General features: G+C 39.6%; 1 protein-coding gene across 1 annotated transcript in view; it reads left to right on the top strand.

The window, feature by feature from the left end:
* Nucleotides 1-22,958: 22,958 nt before the first annotated feature.
* The window catches only part of MYCBP2 (MYC binding protein 2), a 262,011-nt gene continuing 257,952 nt past the window's right edge, over nt 22,959-27,017 (top strand). The window contains 1 exon segment of the mRNA XM_055335749.1: nt 22,959-23,558. Coding sequence (XP_055191724.1) covers nt 23,245-23,558 — 314 coding nt within the window. The 5' untranslated portion in view covers nt 22,959-23,244.

Here is a 27,017-nt window from a genome sequence, read left to right as displayed (position 1 = left end):
ACATCGGGCTCCCTGCATGGAGCCTGCTTCTCCCTCTGCCTATGTCTCTGCCTCTCTCTCTCTCTGTGTGTGTGTGTGTGTGTCTCTCATGAAAACAAAATCTTTAAATAATAATAATAATAATAATAAATTTGCATTTGGTGACTAATGATGTCGAGCATCTTCTCACACCTGTTCATTTATACACTTTCTTTTGAAAATGTTTATTTAGGTCTTTTGTCAATTTTTAAATTGGATTATTTTGTTTTCTTTGCCATGAGTTCTTTATACATTTTGGATATTAGTTCTTTATCAGGTATATTGTTTGCAATTTTTTTTCTCATTCTGTAGACTGTCTTTTCACTTTGTTGATGGTTTCTTTTGCTGTGCAGACTTCTTTTGTTTAATGTAGTCCAATTTGTTTTTTATTTTGTTGCTTGTGCTTTAGATGTGATTTCCAAAAATCATTACTGAGACATATGTCAAGTGGTTAGCTTCCTGTCTTCTTCTAGGAATTTCATAGTTTCAGGCCTTACATTTAAGCATTTAATCCACTTCAAGTTAATTTTTGTGAGTGGTATAAGATAGGGATCAAGTTTCATTCTTTTACATGTAAATATCTAATTTTCCCAGCATCATTTATTGAAGAGGCTGTTTTTTCCCCATTGAGTATTCTTGGCTCCCTTGTCAAATATTAATTGACCATATATGCTTGGGTTTATTTTGAGGCTCTTAATTCTGTTTCATTGTTCTATTTGTTTTTATGCCAGTATCATACTATTTTAATTATTATTACTTCATAGTATAGCTTAAAATTAGAAAGAGTGAAGCCTCCTGTTTTGTTCTTCATTTTTAGAGTTTCTTTAACTATTTGGGGTCTTTTGTAGTTCCATATAAATTGTGGATGTGTTTTTTCTATTTCTGTAAAAAAAGTCATTGGAATCTTGATAGGGACTACCATGAATCTATAAATGACTTTGGTAATATTGACATTTTGTTATTGTTGATTAATCCTTTATTAATTAACTCATTATTATCAACTCGTTCAACCCATGAACATGAGATATCTTTCTACTTATGCGCGTCTTCTTCAATTTTTTTCAGAGTAGAGCTCTTTCACCTTGTTGGTCAAATTTAAATTAAATTTCTTTTTCAGAAACTTTGTTGTTGGTGTATAGAAATGCTACTGATTTTTGTATATTTATTTTGTATCCTGTAACTTTACTAAATTCATTGATTAGTTCTAACTGTTTTTTAGTTTACTCTTTAGGATTTTTGACATATAAGTTCATGTCATCTGTAAATAGAGGCAATTTTACTTCTCCCTCTCCAATTCTGATGCATTTTATTTCTTTTTCTTGCCAATTGCTTTAGCTAGGACTTCCAGTACTATGTTGAACAAGGGCAGAGAAATGGGGAGCCTTGTCTTTTTCCTGATCTTGGAGAAAAAACCTTCATTTTTTTGCCATAGAGTATGATGTTAGCTTGTCATATATGTTAGCTGTGTTGAGATAAATTCCTTCTATGACTAATTTGTAAAATGTTTTGTTATCATTAATGACTGTTGAATTTTGTCAAATGCTTTTTCTGTGTCTATTGAGATAGTTATATAATTCTTCCTTTTCATTCTATTAATATGATGTATTACCTTGATTGATTTGTATATATTGAACCCTCTTTGCATCCTATGGATGAGCTGGTGCTGATCATGCATGGTGAACAATCTTAATGTGCTGTTGAATTTAGTATAGTGTTTTGTTGAGAATTTTTGCATCGATATTCCTCAAAATATTGGCCTGCAATTTTCCTTTCTATCTAGTAGTGTCCTTGTATTGTTTCCCTCACATAAAATCAGAAGCAGGAAAATATAAAGGTGACAGCTTTACATCTCAACATTAACAAACAGTGAAACGCTTAAAAATGGATGCTACTCTTAAAAGATAATGTAACAAATGACCTCATAAAGTAATGGCAGATATATCAGTATCTTTCCCACTCCAGATGGACAACTATTTCATTACAGCACAGCCAGGCAAAGCAATGGCAATACAAAGTTTCACTGAAAACAAAACAAAAACAGAAAAGAATCCTCCCATCCCCATTACATTTTACTAGCAGGTCACCCTTTCTTCCATAAAGTTTGAAATGTAATTACAATAAATATGTTCAGCTTGGCATCTACTTCCTAGAGGATGCAAATCAACAAATAACCTAATAAAAAATAGCAAAAAATTTGAACAGGCAACTCATTAAAAATGAAATTCAAAGTAGGTATACAAATACACACATACAGCACACACACATAAATAAAAGTATGTAAGGCAGAATGGAAGAAATCTACCCACAACTATGATACTGAAGACCTTCTGAAGGAAAGAAAATGGAATTAGAATTCAGAAAATTAAGGCCATCTCCTCCCGAAAAGCAGGACTATTTACGGATGAAGGAAAAGACTATAAAGATCAGTGGCCTCAGTAATTGCAATGGTTAACATTTACTGAATGCTTAAGTGCTGAGCGCTGTTGTATGAGTTTCCATGAATTAGCTCACAACAGTCCCATAGACAGGTACTATTTCTATCTTCATATTAGGTTATTGAGGGTCAGAGAGATAAGTAATGTGCCCAAGTTGTTTAAAAAGAATCCATTCAAGCTCAGTTTAAAAGGTCATACGTGGTTCAGAGATTATACTAAATGCCATTTTAAAATATAATGGGAAATGATAATAGAATGAAATATACTACTCAGCCATACCTTAATTTTGTGATCTCGGACACATTTTTTAACCGTTCTGGACATAGTTGCCTCATCTAGAATAGAGCGATTAGTACTTCATTATTTGCAATTATATTTTGGAAATGATATTTAAAACTATAGCATGCCATACAAATATGAGATATTGATCTTAGCTCATTTGTTACAGAAATTGAATTTTTAAAAAGAGAATAGCTATAAAGTATGATTTAGAAAATCCTAAATATAGAAACATGTAATAATTAGAGCCAAATATCAACTGAAAATTTATGTAAGCCAATTATTTTCATTCTTCCTTAGTCATGTACCTACCTAGCATGCATGCGTAGGTGTATACCAGAAGATTTATAAGTAAATATGCATTTTATCAGAGCTGGTAATAAGTAATAAACTTTAAATGTCACTACTTTACAAGTTCATCCTCTTGGGAAAGAAATAGTAACAATGAATCAGCATATTGAGGTTCTTTTTTACAAATAATTTATCACACTCATAAAGGATAAGATGCCATAGTGATAATTTCTGTGTGTAAAATAAAAGGGTAAGGATAAGAATGGGATGTTCTAATAGATTCTGCAAAATTCTGCTACACCTCTAGTTATCTTTATCCTCTCACATTTTAGCTCTCCACTTCAATTATTTCACTTTCTGCACTAGGACTGTTTCTTGCTGAATGTTAGTCATATTAAAGTAGCCAAATAAAGAGTACAATGGCCCAGAAGTATTTTGACTTTTTAAATTTATTAATTGAGCTATACCACAAACTCACAATAACAAGTTAACATCAAATAAGACAAACTGTTACTGTGGTACTCTAAAACTGTATTGTTCTATCACCAATTACATAAAGTATAGAATCATAGCAGTGGAATTTATTTTTTTTTAATTTTTATTTATTTATGATAGTCACAGAGAGAGAGAGGGGCAGAGACACAGGCAGAGGGAGAAGCAGGCTCCATGCACTGGGAGCCCGAAGTGGGATTCGATCCCGGGTCTCCAGGATCGCGCCCTGGGCCAAAGTCAGGCGCCAAACCACTGCGCCACCCAGGGATCCCAGAATTTATATAGTATATAATACTCAATAGTTATCAGATATGTGGAATTATGAAAAGTAATAATTCTAATAAGTGAGAATCCATTAAATATAACATTTTGAATACTGAAATTGTAATAGTACTACTGACCAAGGTGTCTACAATTTTTAAGTATCTCATGCCACATTTTGAACTGGGAGATGCATTTCTCTTGAATAGGACAGTAAGTTGATAGTTTCCTTTATACTATTTTATGTTTTTATGTGAGACTAAAGAAAGAAATTTAGGAGATGCCTGGGTGGTTCAGTGGTTGAGCATCTGCCTTTGGCACAGGTCATGATCCGGGGGTCCTGGGATTGAGTCCCGCATCAGGCTCCCCACAGGGGTCCTGTTTCTCCCTCTATGTCTCTGCCTCTCTGTGTTTCTCATGAATAAATAAACAAAATCGAAAGAAAGAAAGAAAGAAAAGAGAAAAGAAAAAAGAAAAGAAAAGAAAAGAGAAAAGAAAAGAAAGAAAATAGAAAAGAAAAGAAAGAAATTTAGAGATAGTGCTCAGTTCTGTGCTGGTGGCTATAAAATGGATTCATTGGGCAAGATATTGTACACACACACTTTAAGACAATACTTATGTTTGTCAACAAAATTAATTTCCTCTAGCATTATGTAAACATCCTCAGGATAGGCCAATGTTCATTTTTAGATTGCTTTGAAATAAGGATAAACTTATAAATGTCAGAGATTTATATTAACTCAAATAGACTAGCACCTATATTGTAAATAATACTGGTGAGTTGATTCTATAATTTATAATTATTTGGTTCTTTGTGGGGTTTTTTATGGTACAAAGATTAAGTAACTTTTTAACACTGGGGGGAAAAAGGAGAAGTGACAAAACAGTATGTCAAAAATATTTGTAATAGCTTTCAATATTATATGTTGCCAGTGTTTTAAAAATTAACAGTTAAATTAGTCACTGTTTGTACTTATAAGGAGCCAGATTCATTTTTCTCTGGCCGCATTAGAATTGAGGCTGACCTAGTTCCCCAAACTAAAATTGATGTAGACACAGTGGTTGACTTAGGGTGGGGATTTTCTGTCTGTGGTCAAATATTCATGGGGTTCCCACAGCAGCATTCAGTTGTATAAAGCATGAAGATAAAGCTTGATGTGAAACTGGATTTCTCTTGTGCCTCCTTAAAATAGTTTTATAAGGAAAATGACAATGTTTACCAGAGCCTATTGTAGCAACAGTAGTTAAGTAATCATATCTCTAATATCCTGTCCATGATATACTTCTCAGGGGCCATTTGTGTCTTACACCAGTGGTAACTAACAGAATCATTTGCTCTGCTTCCTGTGCAGAAGCTGAGTGATGATTTATAGGACTATTTTAGTTGGAGAGCTTGGTTTTCTACTGCCTTGCCAGACCAGAAGGGCAACATTTGTCTACTAAACCAGCAAAGTAGCATCTATCACACAAGGAAGTAACATGTCTACCAGCCAGGAGGAGAGAGAGAATCGGCCAACCAGACCAAGAGAGTAGCACCAGATCAGGACAGTATTCCGTGTTTACCAGATCAGGAGGGTTGTATATGTCTACCAGAACCAATGGTTAAAATCTATCCAAAAACTATGCTTACCAGACCAGGAGGGTAGCATTTTTCAAACCCCACATCAAAGGACATTAAATGAATTTATTTGGTTTTTGTATCTACTTGTTTTAAAAATCATATCACAGGAAATTCTAGTGATTTAATTATCAAAGACCCATTTATGTATTTTGGTATGAAAATAAAAGCATTAGGAAAAAACCCCTTGAATATAATGTATTATATAGCAGTAGGAGATCACAGGAATGGATTATCAGTACTTACAGCTCTACAGAATTTAGTTTCACATAGTGAAAATATTCTAAGTATAATATTTATTCAACTTAATATTTTAAGGAAAGCTATGGTAAAAAAACATTTATACATAGGCTGGCTTCACTAAAAAGTCTAAGGATTTTTTTTCTTAAGAAATATTAATATGGACGCCTGGGTGTCTCAGTGGTTGAGCATCTGCCTTTGGCTCAGGGCTGATCCCAGATTCCCAGGATCGAGTCCCACATCCGGCTCCTTGCATGGAGCCTGCTTCTCCTCCCTCTGCCTGTGTCTCTGCCTCTCTTCCTGTGTCTCTCATGAATAAATAAATAAAAATCTTTAAAAAAAAGAAACCTTAATATGAGGTAAAGCAGTTTGCAATATCAAAAATCTAGAATCAGTAGGTATAATTTCCATCTTATTCCTAAAATAAGATTAAACAGTGGGTACATCAAGAAGCTGTTCTTATTAAGATACACCAAAAAATATAACAGTGTTGTTATGACACATTATCTAGACATTCTTATTCATCTGGTTCAAACTAGAAAATAACAAAGAACTATTTCTATGGGAGAAAAATCAGTTTTGAACATAAATACTATATATTCTATGAGAATTATACATGTTAATAATTGGAAAAAACACAGAACTAGATACTTATGTATTCTCTTATTTATTCATATTCCCCATATTATTTTTAGAGATTTGAGTTGATTTGTGTTAGATAATACAAATACAGAAACCAAAAGGGAATGCCAGAGTATCAGCTTACTTAACATAGATCAGTAATTTTTCAACTCTGTTATTTCACCTCCTTCTTAGAGCAAATATTTTGTAACAACTTCTTTACTACCCTGATATTAAATTAGTAAATAATATAACTTATCACTATATGTAATGAAAAAAACACAATTTAAGGGAAACTAATTTAAGGGAAAACTAAAATGCCCTAATTTAAGGGAAAACTAAAATGAAAATTTGTTTCTATCTACCCTTCTTTTTTTTAATTTTTTTTATTTATTTATGATAGTCACAGAGAGAGAAAGAGAGAGAGGCAGAGACATAGGCAGATGGAGAAGCAGGCTCCATGCACCGGGAGCCCGATGTGGGATTCGATCCCGGGTCTCCAGGATCGCGCCCTGGGCCAAAGGCAGGCGCCAAACCGCTGCGCCACCCAGGGATCCCCTCTATCTACCCTTCTATCTATCTATCTACAAATATTTTGGAATTGTGTGTAATTATACTTACTATACATATTAAATAAATAAATATATAAATATCTATTATTTTTAAAATATTTTATAAATGTTAACCCAGCTACTATGTTAGAAGAAGCCCAAGCCACATGAAGGAGGTCTGAGGTGCTCTAACTGACAGCTCCAGATCAACTCCCATTGGTGAAAGTGAGCCATCTTGGATGCTTCAGCCACACTGAGTCCATTTGACTGCAGCAATGCTCAACATCACATGGAACAGAAGAATTTGCCAATTGAGCCAGTTATCACACAGAAACTTAGAAGATAATAAATTTCTGCTGTTTTAAGTCTCTAAATTCTGGGTGGTTTGATTATATACCAATAGAAAACCCAAACAGCATTTACATGTAAAACTGATTTAGGTTCCAGATGCAAGCCAACATAAACAGGTTTTTCATCTATTTGAAGATCCAAGAGTACAAGTGAAAATCTTGCAGGACAGGAAAGAGTTCATTGTGGGGGACTGTCCTATATAATGAAGGAAGTTTATTATCTCTAGCTCGTACCCTAAATGTCAGTAGGGTTTCCTGGTTATTATGACAATGAAAAACAGGTCCACAAATTTCCAAATTTGTGGGATGGTGCTAAATCTGTTAAGAACCACTATCTAAAATGATTATCTGTATAGTGACTACTATGGTAGGTACTGGGAAAGGTAGAAATGAAATAGAATCCATGCCTTCAAGAAATTCACAGCTCAATTGACGAGATGAAGAAATGAATGAAATTATAACATAGAATGATAAATGTTATGATGGAGATGTTTTCCTGGCACTATGGTTGTACCATGGAGGATCAATAGTTAAATCAACCCTGGGAAGGGTCAGAATAAGTATGCTGGAGAAGTTAATTATTGAGCTGAGTTCTGAAGTAATCCAGGTGGAGAAGAGAGAGGATAAAAACTCAGGCAGAGGAAACAGCTTGTGCGAAGGCATGACATGGGGCACTAGCCACCATAAAGGTAACAAGGTAGGCTCGGTCCAGATGGTGACATATCTTTTATGTCCTACTACAGAGTTCATTAAAATATGAAGGCAGTTTTGTGGTACTAGTCAGAGATAATACCATATGTTCATCACATCACTATGGTAGCAGTTAGCTTGGGATCCTGTGACTTGTTCTGGGCATTGGATGTAGGTGGGATAGATATCAGCCTGGCCTTATAGAGCATCCCCTGCAATCTTTTAATTCCCTCTTTTCCTGCCCTGTGTTGGAAGTTATAAGGTCCAGATAGCAAAAGAAGTCTATCGGGTTTGTATCAAATGTGTGAGGAGTAAATGTATATCTGAGGAGTAAACTTTTATTGTGTTAAGCCTGTGAGGTTTGGGGGTTATCAATCAGAATTCTACAAGAAAACAAATTATCCCAGATGGTTCAAGTGAAGAGATTTTTTTAAAAAAAATATTTTATTTATTTATTTATTTATTTTAGAGAGATAGCAGATCTTCTGTGCAAGCCCACATGGTGGGGTGGAGAGGCAGAGAGAGGGAGAGAGAGAGAATCTTAAGCAGAGCCTGCCTTGAGGCTCAATTCCATAACCCTGAGATATGACTGGAGCCAAAACCAAGAGTCAGGAAACTCAACCAAGTCACTCAAGCGCCCCAAATTAAAAGACTTTAAGGAAGGAAATCCTTTCAGAGGTATGGACAGGGTAAGGGAAGAAACATGGGAGTCAAGAAGCTGTTCCTATTTCTACAGCTGAAAAGGCAGCAAGGAAATAGAGTTATCAGAGTCCTGAGAGCTGGCGCCAAGAAGGAGGAACTGCCCAGCAGGAACTCCAGTCACAAAGGGACATTGCCACTGCCATAAGAAGGGGGAAGAGCCAGAAAAATACCTTGACCTGCCTTTTCTCCTGTTTTTCAGTCTCCTGAGAGGGTGCCCCCAATTGGGCAAACCCAATCAGAATTCAGCCTTAGGAGAGCCCAGATGATGCAGTGCAATGGAGCTCTAGCCTCCTGGGGCACAAACCTGTTCAGGGAAGGTAGTAGAACAGCTCCGAAGGGTAAAGAGAATAAGCAGCTCATGAGGATTGTCTGTGGTAGCAGCTAGCTTTAGTTGTTCTAATACAAAATCACTGAAGGATTTGAAGCAGATTTTAAAAATAAGTTCTACTGAAATATAATTCACATACCATAAAATTCATCCTCTTAAAGTGTACAATTGAGTGGGTTTCAGTATGTTTGCCCAGTTGTGTAATCATTCACACTATCTAATTCTAGAATAATTTCATCACATCCCCCCAAATACCATACCTGTTAAGCAGTCCCTCCCCATCCTCCTTCTTTCCCAACCCACTGGCAACCACAATCTACTTGTTTCAATGGATTTGCCTATTCTAGATGTTTCCTGTAAATGGAATCATACAATATGTGGTCTCTGTGTCTGGCTTCTTTCATTTAGTATAACATCTACAAGGTCCACCCATGTCGTAGCGTGTGTTCATTCTTATTGCTGGATAATATTTCATTGCATATATTACAATTTTAAAAAATGATAGCTGTGTAGAGAATAGAATGGACCAAACCAAAAATCAATGACAGAGGAATATGTGTAAGTTGGGGAGTGATCACATTCTCTAAAAGTATTCTTTTAAATTATTTTCAGACCAAGAAATATGTTAGAAAAGATAAACATTACTCTTAATCTCCTGTCCCAAAACAGCCTCTTTTCTTGGATTCCTATCTTAGTGAATGACACCATTATCTACCCAGAATCTAGGAGACTCATTAGGATCCTCCATTTCTCTCAGTCTCCACATTAGATCATTTTTTACTATGCATCTTACCTCTTGAACAGGCAGCAAGGAAATAGAGTTATCAGAGTCCTGAGAGCTGGCGCCAAGAAGGAGGAACTGCCCAGCAGGAACTCCAGTCACAAAGGGACATTGCCACTGCCATAAGAAGGGGGAAGAGCCAGAAAAATACCTTGACCTGCCTTTTCTCCTGTTTTTCAGTTCTGTTTTATTTATTTATTTATTTATTTATTTATTTATTTATTTATTTATTTATTTCAGTTTTTTTTTTTTTCTGTCCTCTATGCTGACTGCCTTAGCTGAGGCCTCAACAGGTCATGCTGAGCTACAACAGGTGCTGTCTTTTGCACCTACAACTGATGTCTTTTGCTCATGGTGCCTAAAATGTCCTACCATCAGGAAAAACAATGATGATAGAAGATGGATGGATTGGGAAGGAACAGTACCTTACCTCATTGTTGAGTTAGGAAGCAGAAATTGGGTATGCATAGCACCAGTTCCTTCTTCCTTCCATCCTTCAGAGAGTACAATCTCTTCCCTATCATGTAAGGAGGACTACTCTGACAGTATTAAAGTGAGTGGATTGAGCAGCCCGGGTGGCTCAGCAGTTTAGTGCTGCCTTCAGCCCAGGGCCTGATCCTGGAGATACGGGATCGAGTCCCACATCAGGCTCCCTGCATGGAGCCTGTTTCTCCCTCTGCCTGTGTCTCTACCTCTCTCTCCCTCTCTCTCTCTCTCTGTGTGTGTGTGTCTCTCATGAATAAATAAATAATCTTTAAAAAAAAACAAAAAATAAAGTAAATGGATGGCTAAAACTGTTAATATCTGGGGTTCAAAAAAGAGGTTTTTCGGCTTTATATTAAACTCTGTCCTCTTGCTTAGCCATTTGTGTAATAAAGATAAGTTTTTGTTTCCATTTGCTGCAAATTTTTTAAATAATTTTTTTAAATCAAAACCTGAGAAAGGACTGTAGCAAATACCAAATTTACTGTTCTCAGAAGCCAACTGTAAAGGGAATCGTGATCAATTAGACATTTTTATTCACTAAAAAAAAAAAAAGTAGGTTTTAGGGAAAGTAATTTTTTTGAGTACTTAAGTATAAGAAAAAATTTAGAACATGGCATGTCATGAATAATGCCATCAATATTTCAAGCAAATGTAATGACAAATTTTGTATATTTTAATCACAGTAACTGTCTTAGTTTAAATTCCCCAAGAAATCAGATCTGAAATAAGAACTTGCATGCAGGAAGCTTCTTAGAGAGCACACTTAGGAATAAAACCTGTAAAGAAATGAAGAAAGCAAGTTTAGGTAGAGGGAGAAGTTGAACCAAGGATCAGTTGAGAAGCATCAGCCAAACCCACAGAGAGCTAAGGAATTAGGATGACCTGGAGAGTTGTTCCCAAATTAAGGATAGGGCTAGGGTCTTGTGCCACTGCAATGTTAAGTCACTCAAACAAAATGCATATCAAGGAGGGGACACAACCATGGTCCAAGCAATAATCTTCTGCTGAGGACAACACTCAAAGGAAGGAAGGCTCAGCTGTGAGCTGTCAGCAGCCAACACGTCTGACCGCAGGGAGGTAAGTGACTCAATCACAAAGGGCGATCAATCAGGGCAATAGCTTATAATATCCATTTCACTTCACTCCTAACATTGCTCAATCTTACTTACTTCTCTAAAGAGTTCACCCCATATATAGGGTTCTGGGTTGTCTTTTTTTTTTTTTTTTTTTTTTTTTTTTCCTGCAGAAACCTAAAAGAGGAAAATAAGTAGGATAAACCACAGTCCTTGTTGCTACAAAGAGTCTCACTGCTACCACGGAAATTCATAATGACCCTCCTCCCCACCTGTCCTAGGTCTCCCTTACCTTCAGCTAGAACCTCTGCTAGTCTAGGTGGCGTATCTTGTTAGAGTCACCCACACTCATTCCTGAGAGTCCTGGGCCCCTAGTCACCATGACCTTCTCAGGCCATGTGGCTAAGTTAAAATAGACCAGATTTACTATCTTACATTACTGATGGTCAGAAGTCCTAAAATCAAGATGTTGGCAGAACTATATTTCTTGTAGAGGCTCCAGGGAAGACTTCATTTCCATGTCTTTTCCAGCTTCTAGAGGCTGCCAGTATTCCCTGGCTTATGGCCCTCCCCCCACAGTCAAAGCCAGCATTAAGGCATCTTTAAATCTATCTCCTCTCTTTGTCATCACATCTTCTCTGACTCTGTTTTCATTGTCACATTACCTTCTCCTAGTCTGACCATCCTGTCTCTTTTTTTTCCTTTAAGATTGTATTTATTTATTTCATAGAGAGACAAAGAGAGGGAGGAAGAGAGTGCACATAAGTAGGTAGAGTGGTAGGCAAGGAAGAGAGAGAAGCAGGCTCCCTGAAGAGCAGAGAGCTTGATCTAGGGCTCAATTCCAGAACCCTGGAATCATGACCTGAGCCGAAGGCAGATGCTTAACTGACTGAGCCACCCAGGTACCCTGTGCCTCTTTTTTATAAGAATCTTGTTGGGGGCCTGGGTGGCTCAGTTGGTTAAGTGGCTGACTTGATTTCAGCACAGGTCATCTTGGGGTTGTGAAAGTCCCACATGGGGCTCTGCACTTAGCAGGGAGTTTGCTGGAGATTCCCTTCTTCCCTGCATCCCTTTTCTTAAAATAAATAAATAAATCTTACCAAAAAGAGCTCTTATGATTACATTGGACTCACCTGGATAATCCAGGATACTATTCATCTAAGGGTCATATCTGCAAAGTCCCTTTTGCCATGTAAGGTAACATAGTCACAGGCTCTAAGGATTATAATGTGGATAATTTTGGAGGCTCATAATTCAGTCTACTACATATATCTACTGCCACACATCACTTACTATAAAGGGAACCCCCTGGGCTGACACAAGCCTTTCAGGACCCCATATCTAGAAACAGAACTCTATTAGCCTCAGGTAATGGTTTGGCCAATGTGTGCAGGGAAGGCAAATCCACAGCAGAATATCTATCACTCCCATCCAGATTGAATCACTGGCCTTTATAGGGTGTAATATAATCAATTTTCTTGCAAGTGGCTGGTTGGTATTCTTCAGGGATTGTGCTGTATCAGCTTAGTGTTTGTTGGTCTCTTTTACTGGCAGGTTGTACATTTGTCTGTTGCGGTAGCTAGATCAGCATTGTTAAGGCATAGAACTATAAGCTCCATGCATAACTTCCATCTCTGCACCATGGCTACTCTTCGCATGTGTTCCCTGTGCCCCCAAAGGGGTAGACAAAAGCAGAAGCTAGAAAATATCAACTGTTGGAATCCATCCTGTCTATGTGGTCATTCATGGTCTCTACCATAATGGGATGTTCTCTGATAGGCATCACCATGTGATTTGATTCAAAGACTACCACTTTGTGCTCACTCCCATAGGTCCATTCACATGTCTCTTCCACAACCCTCCTTCTCCCCAATCTTTCAATCTTTCTACTTCCAGTTTCTACTACCAATTACCAAAGTCATCTGCCAGTGTCTATGAGTCTTATTTCAGGCCACTGTTCTTTATGTGCAAAATGTATGACATGGACAGTACATGAAGTGTGAACCATTGGAAGGATTTTGCCCCACTACTATTAGATCATAGTGTAGCAGCAGTTCATTTCAGCTTGCACCTACTTACCAAATCAACCTATGCTTGAACCAAGCTGAGCCTTTTTACTCCTCTACCATCCAGTCTTAAGGGGCTCCATAATCCCACTCAGCCATATTGTTTGAGCTTAGAGGCATGTATCAGTGCAATAATGCAATAATAGTTGTGAATGTAGGAGTCTGACCACACACCAGTCAGTTTACTTGTGCTCTGGCCCTGCTCATGCCCAATCCTGGATATATTACTTATTCCGACCACAGGTTTTGCTGGGCCCACTGGACCTTAGGAGTTTGTGGGTCTGATAAAATTTAGCTCCTAATAGGCAGTTCAACAACTTGACATCTCATGGTGAGGTACTCTGTCTCAGGGTTCAAATAGCCTGCCAGAAGCCATTTTTTCTATAGTGTATGTTTTTTTTAAAAAAAGATTTTATTTATTTATTCATTAGATACACACACACACACACACACACACACACACACACACACACAGAGGCAGAGACACAGGCAGAGGGAGAAACAAGCTCCATGCAGGAAGCCCAATGTGAGACTTGGTCCTGGGACTCTGGGATCACGCCCTAAGCCAAAAGCAGACACTCAACCACTGAGCCACCCAGGTGTCCCTAGTGTATGATTTTTTTTGCTAAAAGTTTTTTGTTTTTTGTTTTTGGGGAGGTTTTTTTTTTTTTTTTTCTTGTTTCAGAACCTCTGTACTTCTCTTTTGATTTTCCCATGGAAATTTCCCATTCTATAGCATCTTTCGCCATCACTGATATATCTAATATCATAGGCTCTGTCATGTATAGTCCAAGAAGTAACCCTGCTCTCTCCACAGTGAAGAGATGATGCAGAGCCCTTTACTGTTCTGGGCAGTACTTAAAGCTGGCAGCCATCTGTGTCATTCAGGAAATGTGTCAGAGCAATATTCTCAAGTAAATATTATGCCTGTGGACTCAGAAAAGCCTAGCAAGCATTGTCCTTCCTTTGTGGTAGGAAGTGTGAGATATGATAATTTACCCTTTACTCTGTAGGAGATGTCTGACATGCCTCAAACTACTGGAACCCTAACTTTCAGCATTTCATTGCTCTTGCTAGTACATCTATGGTGCTCAGCAAGAGCAATCTAGTTCCATTGTCTATATAATGAACATTTTCCTTAAGCCTCTCAAAAGCTTGGGCTACTTCACCTACAAGTGCATTCCATCTGCAACAATCCCATTTTAGTTCACCTCCAGTGAAAGTTTCAGCAATCACACAGTTCTACCCATCTCAGGGTTATCACGCTCACCCTACCAGTGATGGTCTGTTATATTTTTTTGTTGCTGCATAATTGTATTGTCATGAACTTAACAGTTGACTATCACGTACTTACTGATGGTTTCTATACATTAGAAGACTGGGCATGGCTTAGCTCTGTCCTCTGCAACGCTGCAATTAAAGTGTCAGCTGGGGCTACAATCTCATCTGAGACTCAACTGAGAAAGGAACAACTCCCAAAGCCATATTGTTTTGGACAGAATTCAGTTCCTTGTTGGCTGCCGGACTGAGGGACTCAGTCCTTATTGGCTGTTGGCCAGAGGCTACCATCAGCTCCTTGCCTTCTGTACCTCTCCATGTGGTAGCTTACAGATGGCAGCTTGATCCTTCTGGGTCAGCAAGGAAGAGGAAGCCCCAGTAAGATGGGAGTGAGTATATAATACTAACTTAATCACATATGTGTAATAGTGCACATCCTGTCATTTTTGCCGTATTCTATTGGTTAGAGGAAATTTTCAGATCGTACCCCACATAAGGAGAAAGGCTTATACAAGGGCATGTATATTAGGAAATGGAGATCATGGGGTCACTCTAGACACTCTCCACCACAGATGGGATCCCCATTGCCAACCAACCAGTGGATAATCAAGCTCCAACATCCATTTTCAAGTTCACTTTTTTTAGACCACCCCTCATACCAAATGACTTAAGTCAGTTTCCCTGGGAACAGACTTAGAAATTGAGACATACATGCAGGAAGTTTATTGTAGAGTGCTTTCAACAACACTGCCTGTGAATGAGTGAGGAAAGTAGGATGGGTCAAGAGAGAAAGAAATGGAACAGAAATACAGTTGCAACAAAGACTTTAGCTAATTCCATGAAGAATTCTGGAGCTGGAATGACTCTTCAGAATTAAGGTCAGAGGTCCAGATCTTTGTACACCACACCTACCTGTTATTTGATGCAGACTCCTTCTGGGGATGGAGTGGAACCTTAAGACAGCTCCCTAAAGCCAAGAGTAACTTATGAAAGGGACTTATCTGTCAGCAGCCAGCTGTCAACCCTCCCAGCAGCAAATAAGTGCTGAATAAGTGTCTCAGATCTCGAAGGTTATCGGGGAGGCATGTCACTGCAGAAATCATTAATAAATCCAAAGGCATGATATAAAATATAGTTCAGTGAGCTTTCTGATGTTTGACTGGATAAAGCAAGAAAATTTAGGACCCATGGGAATGAGTGGATTTTTATGCTTTTGACTATTTTTTTTTTCATAAATATTTCTTCTTTCAGGCAGACTACTCATAGAAGCTAGATAGAAATCACACTCTGACCAGATGTTGGAGCTGGTGTATTGAGTAGGAACATTTTAATCTATAAGTAACAGAAATACTTCATTAACAGCCACTAAGACCATTTAGAGTTCTTTTTCTTGCATAAAAATAAGTTTGAAACTTTGTCCAATGATTCTTTAAGGTCAGGGCCAATGTTAGTGATGCTCTTGGCCTTTATCTCCTACCTCTTGTCTCATGGCTACAGATGTCAGCCATCCTGCCCATTTTTAAGGTGGAGAGACAGAAGCATTAAGAACAGATTTTCCTTGAACTTGCTGGCTTGAATTGCATCCGAAAGCCAGCCCTAAATGCAGGAGAGGCTCACAGAGAGTATATTCCACCTTTTCCAGTCTTTAAAATAGAGGCAGGCAAGGAAGGGGATGGGGGTGGCTTTGGACTGGGTGTGGCGAATTAATCAATTTTGTTTTCAAATCAGGTTTTTATTTTGCTGACTGAGGTCAGATGCACAAGCTTTACAGACCAAATATGAGATGATAAAATGCCATCATTTGGCTGAGAAGCTAAATCAAGTCTATTATTTGGATGGAACACTATCTGTATCACTTGGGTCCAAACAGGAAAACAGAAAAGCACATGCCAGGTCATTAAGAGAGGGAACTGAATATAAGGAACTAATTGCAACAGTAGTGAAGGAGCTGAAGAGCCCAAGGAAGGACAAAGGCATCTATCTAAGGATTGATATCTGCAGGAAGCCACTATAATGCCTAGAGCTGGAGAGGCCAAAGGAGGAAATGCTATTACCAGATTCCTGGAGATTACCAGGTCCCAATGAGAACTAGTTCTACAACAAAGGTTACTTGGCTAGAATTGGATCATGGAAGGAAAAGTTGCCCAGCAGGAGTTAAATCACAGAGATGTTGCCCAAAGCAGAAAGAGAGGCTGGGGTTGGAGGTTGGGAGGCATGGTTTCTCCCCTCTTCCGACTTCGAACCATCTGTCTTACTTCATTGGCTGAATCTAACTTGAAGCTAGCTGGCAAAGGAGCCTAGGAAATACAGTTTGCAGACTCATTCCCTTGCTGTACAGAGCAGAGCAGGGAAATGGGAGAAGAATGGACCCAAGAACAGATAAGCAAATTATTGGTACTCCATCCCACCTGCATGTAGAGGTAGACTTTAGGAATACTTGTGTGGAAGCCACAGTTTTTCTCTAGAAATAATGTTGTCTTTGCTCTACCACATAATTTCGTTCCCAGTATGTGACTTCATACAGATAAGATTATTTTGTCTAAACTAAGAAAATACTGTCACCAAAAATTAGGAAAGCATGAACTATTTTTCATCTATTATATGTTTTAAAAACTTAAACAGCTTCTGGCCCAGTTTGAAGCCAAACTTGATGTGATAAAAAGAGGAAAAATCTTTTTAAGATAATTATGAAGAACCAGTAAATCAACTTATTTTTACTTTCAAAGTATAAAAGTAAAAATATTGATCAAAACAGGAAGTTGAACTAGGTGGGGCTAAGACTTTGATGTTAATTACAGATAAATTAGCAGAGAAAGTGAGCCATGGATGGTATATAATTTTTGACCCTCGAAGTATACCATAGCCATCAGCCAATTGAGAAGAAACTATAAACTGTTTTGACTATTGTGTGTCAAAAATGCAACCATCAGTTAGAATTCTAAAAACTCCCTGAATTTAATGAAAGTAAGCAATATGTTTTGTGAATTAACAAATCATACAAGAGCAGAGTGTTTTAGGGAAACATGTAATCTTTAGATTCTATTCTTCTCATCATATCAAGATATAGTAAATCTGTATTTGTGAAAAGGACTCTGTTAAGAAACATACTTCCAAATCCAAGTATATCTTACTCAAAGTGTATAACTGTTTCTTCTTCTAGCACAAGACTGGGACATACCTCAAATAAGGGAGACCATACATACTATTAAAAATAATAGTTATTCCTCACGGGCAGTGTGCTAAGCAAGGCCCTCATATATATTATTTAATGTAATCCTCAAAGAATTTAATAAAGTAGGTGCTCTTATTAACCTCATTTTATTGATGAGAATACATAGCCTGAATGAGCGTACATTACCTGTCCTTAAAATAAGATCACATCTAGTGTAATAATTTTAGAGCCATTTAGATATATCTCTATAACTGAATTAGCCAAGAACTTTCTTTTCTTTTCTTTTCTTTTTTTTTTTTTTAGATTTTATTTATTTATTTATTTGAGAGAGAGAGAGCGAGCACAGAGTGAGAGTGAGAGGGAGAGAGAGGGATAGGCAGACTCTCTGCCCTATATAGGGCTCCATCCTAGGACCTGAGATCACGACCTGAGCCAAAGGCAGACATTTAACCAATTGAGTCACCCAGGTGCTCCAGCCAAGAAGTATTTTAAAAATAATATATTTCAAGGAGATTTTGATGTGATAAAATTACTATTGTGTAAGAATTTCAATAGTCCATTAGGGTTTAGGGAGATATGATTTAATTATTAAACTAATCTTAGTAATACTGGCCAACTTAGTAATTTATAAGCTAGAGTGAAGTTTTTAAGGTTAAAATGCAAGGTTCTTACATTTCTCTTTCAAAGAGTTACACTTTATATGACTTTATCATTTGTGAAAGCTTTTGGTCTAAAATGCATCACAACAATAAAATTCTTAAAATATGACTTGCATTCAAATATTTATTACTAAATTTCACATACTTCAAGGAATATCTTTACAGTTAGAATAATTTTTTTCAGGGCTGAAAATATCCATATACACCTCAAGCCCCCTAGCATCTAAATTTTTTATTTATAGGAAAACGTAGATATTAAATTTGTATCATTAAAAACTAATATGAATAAAAAGAAAAAAGCATGAACTCTCCATGCCTACAAATTAGTGAATCTTCCAGTGCTCTAAAAATAACATTTTTTTAAAACAAAAGGGCAAGATATCTAGGGGATCCAGTATGTAATTTTTGTTTAAAAGAATTTAAATTGTGATGTTGAATTTTTTTGTTCATTTCAGAGATTTAAATATGTACATAAAATGATTTTCATTTTAAAGTGCACATAGTCATTTTGTCAAGAATGTAGAATCATGGGTCCTTAAGGGAAGGTTACCAAAGAGTGAAATATTTATTCACTCTTCAAACTTGAGCATTGTTTTCTTCCAAATTGTTCTTAGCTACTAAGTTTGTTTTAAAATGGTCTCAGCTATCAATTTCGTTTTTAAATGTTCAATACTGTTGTACAAATTTGGGAAACAAATCCAACTCCTGACTTGACCATAGCATTTTCAGCAGTCTTGATATTCTTCATCACATACATGCTTCCTGTGTTTGTAATCTTATAGCTGTAGCACAACATTAACCTTTAAATGAAACTAACAACATCAATCATTGTCCTCTTACATACACTTTAGGGTTTCTGCCTGTTATTCACTACATCAGCACTGATGGCTTCCTTTAAAAAAAAAAAAAAAAGAACCACCACCAAAAAACATATCCTTAAAGATATGAAGTACAAAAAAAAATATATAAATTCTAAGAGTTCAGAAAACTGTATTCCCAGGTTTGCAATTCAAGTAGGAAGGAGAGACAAAAATCTATGATCATATATATGAAAGATGAAGCCATAGTCTTGCACGATCGTTGAGGAGAGATGCTTTTGAGAAATGAACATGATTACCAACCACAAAGACTAAAAAATACTACGCATGTGTTTCCTTTATAAAAGGGGTCAGAGCCAGGATTTGCCTTAGTGCAATGTAATATTCTTTGCGGGGCGGTTGTGTCCTGAAGTGTGGTCCAGCCAATTCTGACGCCCAACCCGCCCGGTACTCCCTCCACGGGCCCCCACCCTCCCTGCAAACCCAAGGCGCACACACGCCCGGCCTGGCCAGAAGATAAAGCTAAGATGGCAGCGCGGAAAGTGCAGGAGCCGCGCTCGGTGCGGCTGGAAAAACAAAAGCAAATCCCCCTGTATTCTCTCATGCTGCATTTTCTTGAATAACAAGAGCCCCCCACCCGACCCCCCAAACACACACACACACACACACACAGGCAGTGTGAAGCATTCAGTAGTAGTGCAGAGGGGACTCTTGCTTTGCACGCAGCGAGAAGCCCACATCTGCCATCTGCAGCGACGGCTCAGGTGGCCCTCGCGACTTGCCTTGGGGACCACCCACCCCTCACAGCCCCTTTGGCCGCGGAATTAAGGGTGACTCCAAACGCCCTTTCGACCCCGGCATGCGTCCCGTTCGCCGCCGAGCCAAGGGAGGCTTCCCCAGCGCGCAGCAGCCGCGGCAGGGAGCTGTAGCAGCGCCCAGGGAGCGCGCGGCGCCCAGGCCGGAAGGAGAGGTGGCGGAGGAGGAAAAACTCGGCCCTGGCTATCGGTCTAGAGCGCAGCGGCCGTTGCCGCCGCCGTGGAAGGAAACGCGGCCAACCGCCACAGAAACGCCACTCTCCGCCACCTAAGTGAGCGTGTGTGCGACTCCGCGCACGCCTAGTCGCGCCGCTCGATGACAACGGGTTCCCTAGGCGGTCGTCCAGTTACCGGGTTTTGCGTGCACCCAGAAGGCTCAGGAAGGGGCCTGCCTGGGACTGAAACCTGTGGTGAAAACTGAAGCGAAATTCAGGGGTGGGAGGAACTCTGAGAACCGTGCAGGGGATGGGTCAGTACCCCCCTAGAAACTACTAGAGCACCGTGACCCATCGAGCCACTACCTACCCCCCCCCCCCCCCCCCGAACTGGAAATGCTTCTCTGGGCAGGCAACGCTCATTCATTCCTTCAGCCAATACCTGGTTCCCTCCTGCTTAGAGCTAGAGCCCGTGCTAGGAGCTGAGAATGATATGGGGGAACAGACACCATTCCTGTCCCCACTGAAAAGTCCAGTGCTTTGTCTTGTGTGTTACAGTTTGTCAAAAGCCATGTGCCAAGGTGGACACCCTAGATGTTTGAAGTCCTCCTGCAATCTCATGCAATATTACTCTGACCGTTATTCATAGGATGAAGTTGATCCAGAGACATACATACAAAAGAGCAGAGTCAGGATCTAAATTCTGGTTTGTCAGAGCCTTGTTGGCTACCTGGCTGGCTGCTCAACAGTCAAGAGCCAGGCCTGCAGCTCCTACTTACTCAGGCCTGTGACTAATTGTCCTAGTACTTCACTGCCTCTATACCTTGTCTTTGGGTTGGGGGTGAGGCTTCCTGCTCAACACTGAGGTGTGTAACTGTGCTGAAGCATCAGGACAGTAATTTAGTTTAACAAATAATTACCGGTGACCTGCTATGTGCCAGTTTCTGGACCAGGGGCTGAGGAAGACACAAAGATAAACAAGAAGCTCTTGTTTGTGAGCTCATAGTTGAGGAAACTAGTATAAGACCTGTTTAACAGGGCTACTCCTAGTGCTAAAAGATACCATGACTTCCCAAGCCAGTCTTTTGTACCCCCATGTTTTCATTATTTCATTTGTAGCTATCTTTTTTTTTTTAAATCAAAATGACATCCATATATTAAAGCCCCAGGTAAAAGGCACTTCCTCAGCACTCTCTCCCCACAAAAAGCTAGAGTTAATTCATGTCCCCACTCTTTGTTTATATTTTTCAAAACACTAAACAAGGTTTTTTTTTTTTTTTGAAAGATATTTATGGAAAGCATAGACTTAAGAGCTAGTAAGTAGAGGGGTGCTTGGGTAGCTCAGTCAGTGAGCATGGACTCATTCTTTTGGCTCTAAGGGTCCTGGGATAGAGCCCATCCCTCCCCTGTAGGGCTCAGGCTGAACAGGGAATGGGCTAGAAGATTCCCTCTGCCCTCCCTCTCTCCTCCCTTGAATACAAGCAAGTGCATGTGGGCTCTCTTGTGCTCTCTCTCAAATAAATAAATAAATAGATAAATAAATCTTTTTATTTTATTCATGATTTTATCTTACTTATTTTTTTTAGATTTCATTTATTTGTGAGAGACGCAGACACAGGCCAAGGGAGAAGCAGGTTCCACACTGGGAGCCCGACGTGGGATTCGATCCTGGGTCTCCTGGATCACACCCTGGGCTGAAGGTGGCACTAAACCGCTGAGCCTCTGGGGCTGCCTAATAAATCTTTTTAAAGAAAGTTAGTAAGTAGATAGAGAAAATACTACTGGGATGACAAGACGAGGAAACGATTTTTGTCAGGAGTATAAATTAAGCAAACTCTTCAAATTGAGAGTCAAGTAGAAAAACACTTAGGAATCAGGGTTTCTTGGCACATGCATTTCTAGAGCACCTACTTCTAAGGGGTTAGTAGAATGGGTTGGCACAAGGGACTCAGCAAATGTTACATTTTAATAGATAAAAGGATAAGATCTTTGGTAGATAATGACATTTTCAGAAGTTGCACACAGTCACAATTAACAGCTTCAGGTCATTTTCAAGAATTATCTCTAGTAATGTTAAGTCTGGGCAGAAAAAGATAAGCCATTAAGTGGCCGCTGTCGAGAGATAAGAGTGCACTCTAAGGGGTCAACGTAATATGTAAGGAAAGTACTACTGCATTAAGGTTTAGCTCTGATGTCAATGTTGAGAATAAGAATCTAGGAATGTGAATGATCTGTGAATTCTACTTTCAGAATGCACTAGCTTACTACCTGTTTTTCGAGGTAAAAACCATTTTAATCCTAATGATAAAAAATCCAAAATAAAATCACCAGAGAGATACTAATTTGGCTGGCCTTCTCTGCCTTTGATTCTAAAGTAACCAGCGCTGTTCCCAGTGCATCTTCACGCTGGCAGCACACATTTTGAGAAAAAGTAGCCGAAAATGCATAACACTCATTTTGTGGCGGGGGGGGGGGGGCGGGGGACACACATTCCCTCTCTCAGGTCCAAGTTCTCTCACCTGGAGGGGAACCCCATTACCTGAAGCCAAGAGCCTGTAGCTGAGTCCTCTCAGCACTTTCCTTACTCTTCCTCAGGCTGCCAGTAAAACCCGGAGAAGCGGATTTCTTTCGGACTCGGCACAACTCAAACACCCCACACCCAAAGGCCTGAGGCGGAGGGAGTGGCGGCGAGGGGGGGAGGGGACGGAGAAGGGTTGGGGTTACTGGGCATGTGCGAGGAGTGGCGCATGCCCAGTGCGGCCGGCAGCTTCCCATTGCGGGTAGCCCCGGCGGTGGCGGTGGCGGCGGCGGCAGCGGCGGCACCGCCTCCTCCTCACACTCCGGAGGCGGCGGGGTTAGATGAGCGGCCCCGGTAGCGGCGAGGGCGGCGCAGCGGGGAGAAGGAGAAGACGGAGGAGAAGGAGGAGGACGCTGTCTTTGTAGTCTCCTGCCGCGGGAGCGAGAGGCCGCCGCCGGAGCCGTCGTCGTCGGCAAAGGGCCGTGTGTGCGCGCGCGTGTCTGCTTGCCCGGCCCGCAGGGACGAGGCGGCGGCGGCGGCGGCGAGGATGATGATGTGCTCGGCGACTGCCTCCCCCGCCGCCGCCTCCTCGGGGCCCGGCGGGGACGGCTTCTTCCCAGCCGTCACCTTCTCTTCCTCCCCGGCGCCGGGGGCGCTGTTCATGCCGGTTCCCGAGGGTTCCGTGGCTGCCGCGGGGCTGGGGCTGGGGCTGGGGCTGGGGCTGCCGGCCGCGGACTCCCGGGGTCACTACCAGCTGCTGCTGTCAGGCCGGGCCCTGGCCGACCGCTACCGGAGGATTTACACAGCTGCGCTCAGTGACAGGGACCAGGGGGGCAGCAGCGCCGGACACCCAGCCTCCAGGTGCGTCTCCGGTGGCCTTCTCGAGCCACACGCCGCATGTGTGTGCGTGCCTGCGCGTGTACGCATGTGGGAAAGCATGCCTGTGTGCCTGTGTGCCTGTGTGCCTGCGTACCTGTTCACCGAGCGCTTGGCGCTTGGGTGGTGGAAGCGCTGAACTGAGAGAGGAGGGTGCGGTGGCAACAATCCGCCCAGTGCGTGTGACTGTCTTTGTAGGGGGTCAGCGAGAGGGGGAGGGAGGTAAGCATGTGATGTTAGAAAAGGTCATGGTGCCGGTCGGTTATGACACGTGTGTGTCTGTGTGTGTGTGTGTGTGTGTGTGTGTATTGTTGAGGAAGGAGGAGGGAATTGGTAGAGGGCGAGAAGGCATTGCACGGAGAGAATTTCCAAGAGCGGTGAGGGAAGTGGCGTTTCCAGTATCTCTGCCGCAATGGTATTTGCACGTATCTTATCCCTCGCCCTCCCCCCCCCCCCGCCAAGATATTCCATCCTCCACTTTCCACCTCCCTTAAAAAAAAAAATCTGCCTTTCACTAAGGGGAGCAATGGTATAGGTTAAGGGTAGTGTCATATATATATATATATATATATATATATATATATATATATAGTTTTAGATAATCATGCTGTTGGATAAAGCATGGAGTTTTAAAGAGATTTATGCAGAGGAGATGCAGATGGAGATTTATGTGGATGTGAAAGGTGCCTGATGGAGATTTTTAGAGCTGTACTTTGATAACTGGACCTTTTGGTATTCTGGAGATGTGATTGCAGCTGCACTTGTGTTCTGACGTCCTATCAGCCATTTCCCTTTATCTTATGTTCTGTTTCCTCTGTCACTTACAGGCTTTAGGGTACTGGGGGCCTAGGGGGTTTTGTGGGGAAAGGGGGAAAGCTATAGAACTTCGAAATATGACTGCTTATACAGTGTTTAGCTGCCACCAACTAGAAAATTTGAGTAGCTCCTACATCTCTTCCTAGGCTCCCTGCATCTTCATCTTTCTTGATGTAGATTTTAAATCACTTTCATTTTCTTTTTCTTAAAATGTGGGTGTCTTTTTTGCTGAGGGCTGTCCTATTGTTTTCTTTTCCTTGTCCTCACATGCCACATACCCTGAAGGATGATGACTGACTTGTTTCACCAGCTTGGCTTTGACAGTGGTAATTGGGAGTTGGCTTCATCTTTTTTTTTTTTTTTCTCACAGCTTCTTGCAACACATGGGGAAAGCATAGTAGTATTTTGTCAAATAAGCTACAGAGCTTACTGTATTTATTGAATGTGCATGTCTTAGGCAATAACAAGATGTCCTTTCATTATGAAAGGGACTAGGCTGTTAAGTCAGGTATTTGTAGTTTACCATTGTGTACTAGGGCTCTTATCTATTGCAGAATTGTGAAGATGGAGCTTTGTTCACACTTTTTCTGGGTAAATCAGTCTTCTCATGTCTGTAATTGTTTACAGGATTGAGCAGTTTATCGTATGGATATAAACGTATGTAACTACCTTTTGCTATCTAAACTGAAGACCACAATGACACAAATCTATTTCTTGATCATATTTTTGAAAACAGCACAAAACCTCAATGGACAGTTTTCTCTCATAGGTATAATTTTGAGCTTTGAATCTGAATTATGTCACTCTAGGTACATTTTTTACAAACCTCTCTCAAAGAATTTATTTTGTATGTTGTTCCAGACTTCTAATTTGTGACTGAAATTCCTATTTTAACTTTCTACTAGTATACTTGTGTAATAATACAATTTTGTGTATCTAGAACCATATTAGCAGTTTTAGACAAAATTAATATAGATTAATTGCATATATGACATTTATTAGTGATTTTTGATCATTGATCCATTTTTGTACAAACTGTCAATTACAATTAATGGAAGAATTAGTTGAAATATTTCAAAAAGTAGTCATGGAAACCATACTTAAGTTGTGTAATATTGCCTTCTAGTGCTTATTTAGAACATCATTGCTTATTTTAGTTCACATTATTTTATCTAAGTGAGCTGCTTAATCCTTTATTGAGGATTTGCATAAGAATTCAATCACATTTTTGTTAAATATGACTGGGCAAGTGGGAACTAGGATTTAGGTTGTGAATAAATGGTGTATAATTATTTGAATAGGGACACTAGAAGATGAAATATTTCAGAGACATAGAATGGAGCAAGAACAGAGTATGAAGCCCTAGTGAGCTTCAAATTTAAAGATGTGAGAGAAAAAAAATAAAAGATGTGAGAGAAAGGAGACAGTGAAGAAAGCTGAAAAGATGAAAAAATTAAGACAGCTGTGAGACAGTGGCACCTCTGGTCTTAAGAAAGATTGAAAGTCTTTAGTGTTAAATCCTTAAAAAAAGTGAAAGCACTTTCCAGGTCACTGATAACTTTTAAGGAAGTGGTCATAGAGAGATATGAGGAGTCTTTGAGAGATGTTGGGGGTAACAGGGAATTGCAGAGTTGAGGGAAGGATATTCAAATATGGGAGAGTGGGTGGGAAATTATCAGTAAGTGGAGGAGGAGAAATTAAAGAAGTGAGCGAGGGTTTAATTAATGGAGAGAGGTCAAAGAAGTCCCTGACTCAGGGACAGGTTTAAGATGTCAAGTGGAGAAGTTAGCAGTTTAAAAAAATTAAAGGCTAATTTTCCTTTATTATAGAAAGGGAGGAGTTAAGTATTTATAAAGACTAGAGTTTATGGAGGATAAGAACTGAATCCTATTCATTCTCATAATCTCAACGTATAGCACAAATTTTGGCATCCATTTTGTGAAATACCGAGTGTCTGTTGTGTATCAGGCTCTGTTTTATGTGCTGAAGATGTACCAGTGAGCAAAATAGATGAGGTCTCTACTCTCTTGGAACTTCTACTCTAGTGGGGACAAATAAATAACTGGTAGTTTCAGGTATTGATAAGTAACTATAAAATAAATTGATTTCATGTGATAGATGATTTATAGTGGGGAGCTATATTAAGGTGGTTAGGACAGGTCTCAAGATTTAAGTTGAATCTGAATCATAATGGTGGTAAGGCAGATCTAGAGGAAGAGTGTTTTAGGAAATTATAAAGGCTCTGAGATGGGAACAAGGTTGTGTTCAAGTAACAAAAATAAGGCAAATGAGTTATGTCAGTGTTGAATGAATTAATTACTATGGATTATATTTTACATGTCCTGTGGGGTAGTTGAGGGATAGAAGCCTAATGGAGTCAGTGACTTTGATAGCATTTTAGTGAAGTGGTTAAGCGCTTGGACTCTGAAGCTAGGTTGGTTTTAAATTCTGGCTCTACCACTTTTTAGCTGTGTGACCTTGGGCATATAATATATTTGTTTCAAATTTAAAAAAATTTTATTGTAATATAATTGGCATATAACATTGTTAATTTTAGGTGTATCACATAATAATTCCATTTTGGTATATATTGTGAAGTGATCACCATAATAAGCATAAACATTTGTC

This window comes from Nyctereutes procyonoides, unplaced genomic scaffold (genome assembly GCF_905146905.1).
Source record: "Nyctereutes procyonoides isolate TBG_1078 unplaced genomic scaffold, NYPRO_anot_genome, whole genome shotgun sequence".
Classification (NCBI taxonomy): domain Eukaryota; kingdom Metazoa; phylum Chordata; class Mammalia; order Carnivora; family Canidae; genus Nyctereutes; species Nyctereutes procyonoides.
Note: the sequence above shows the minus strand (reverse complement) of the source record. Positions and strands in the feature narration are given on the sequence as shown.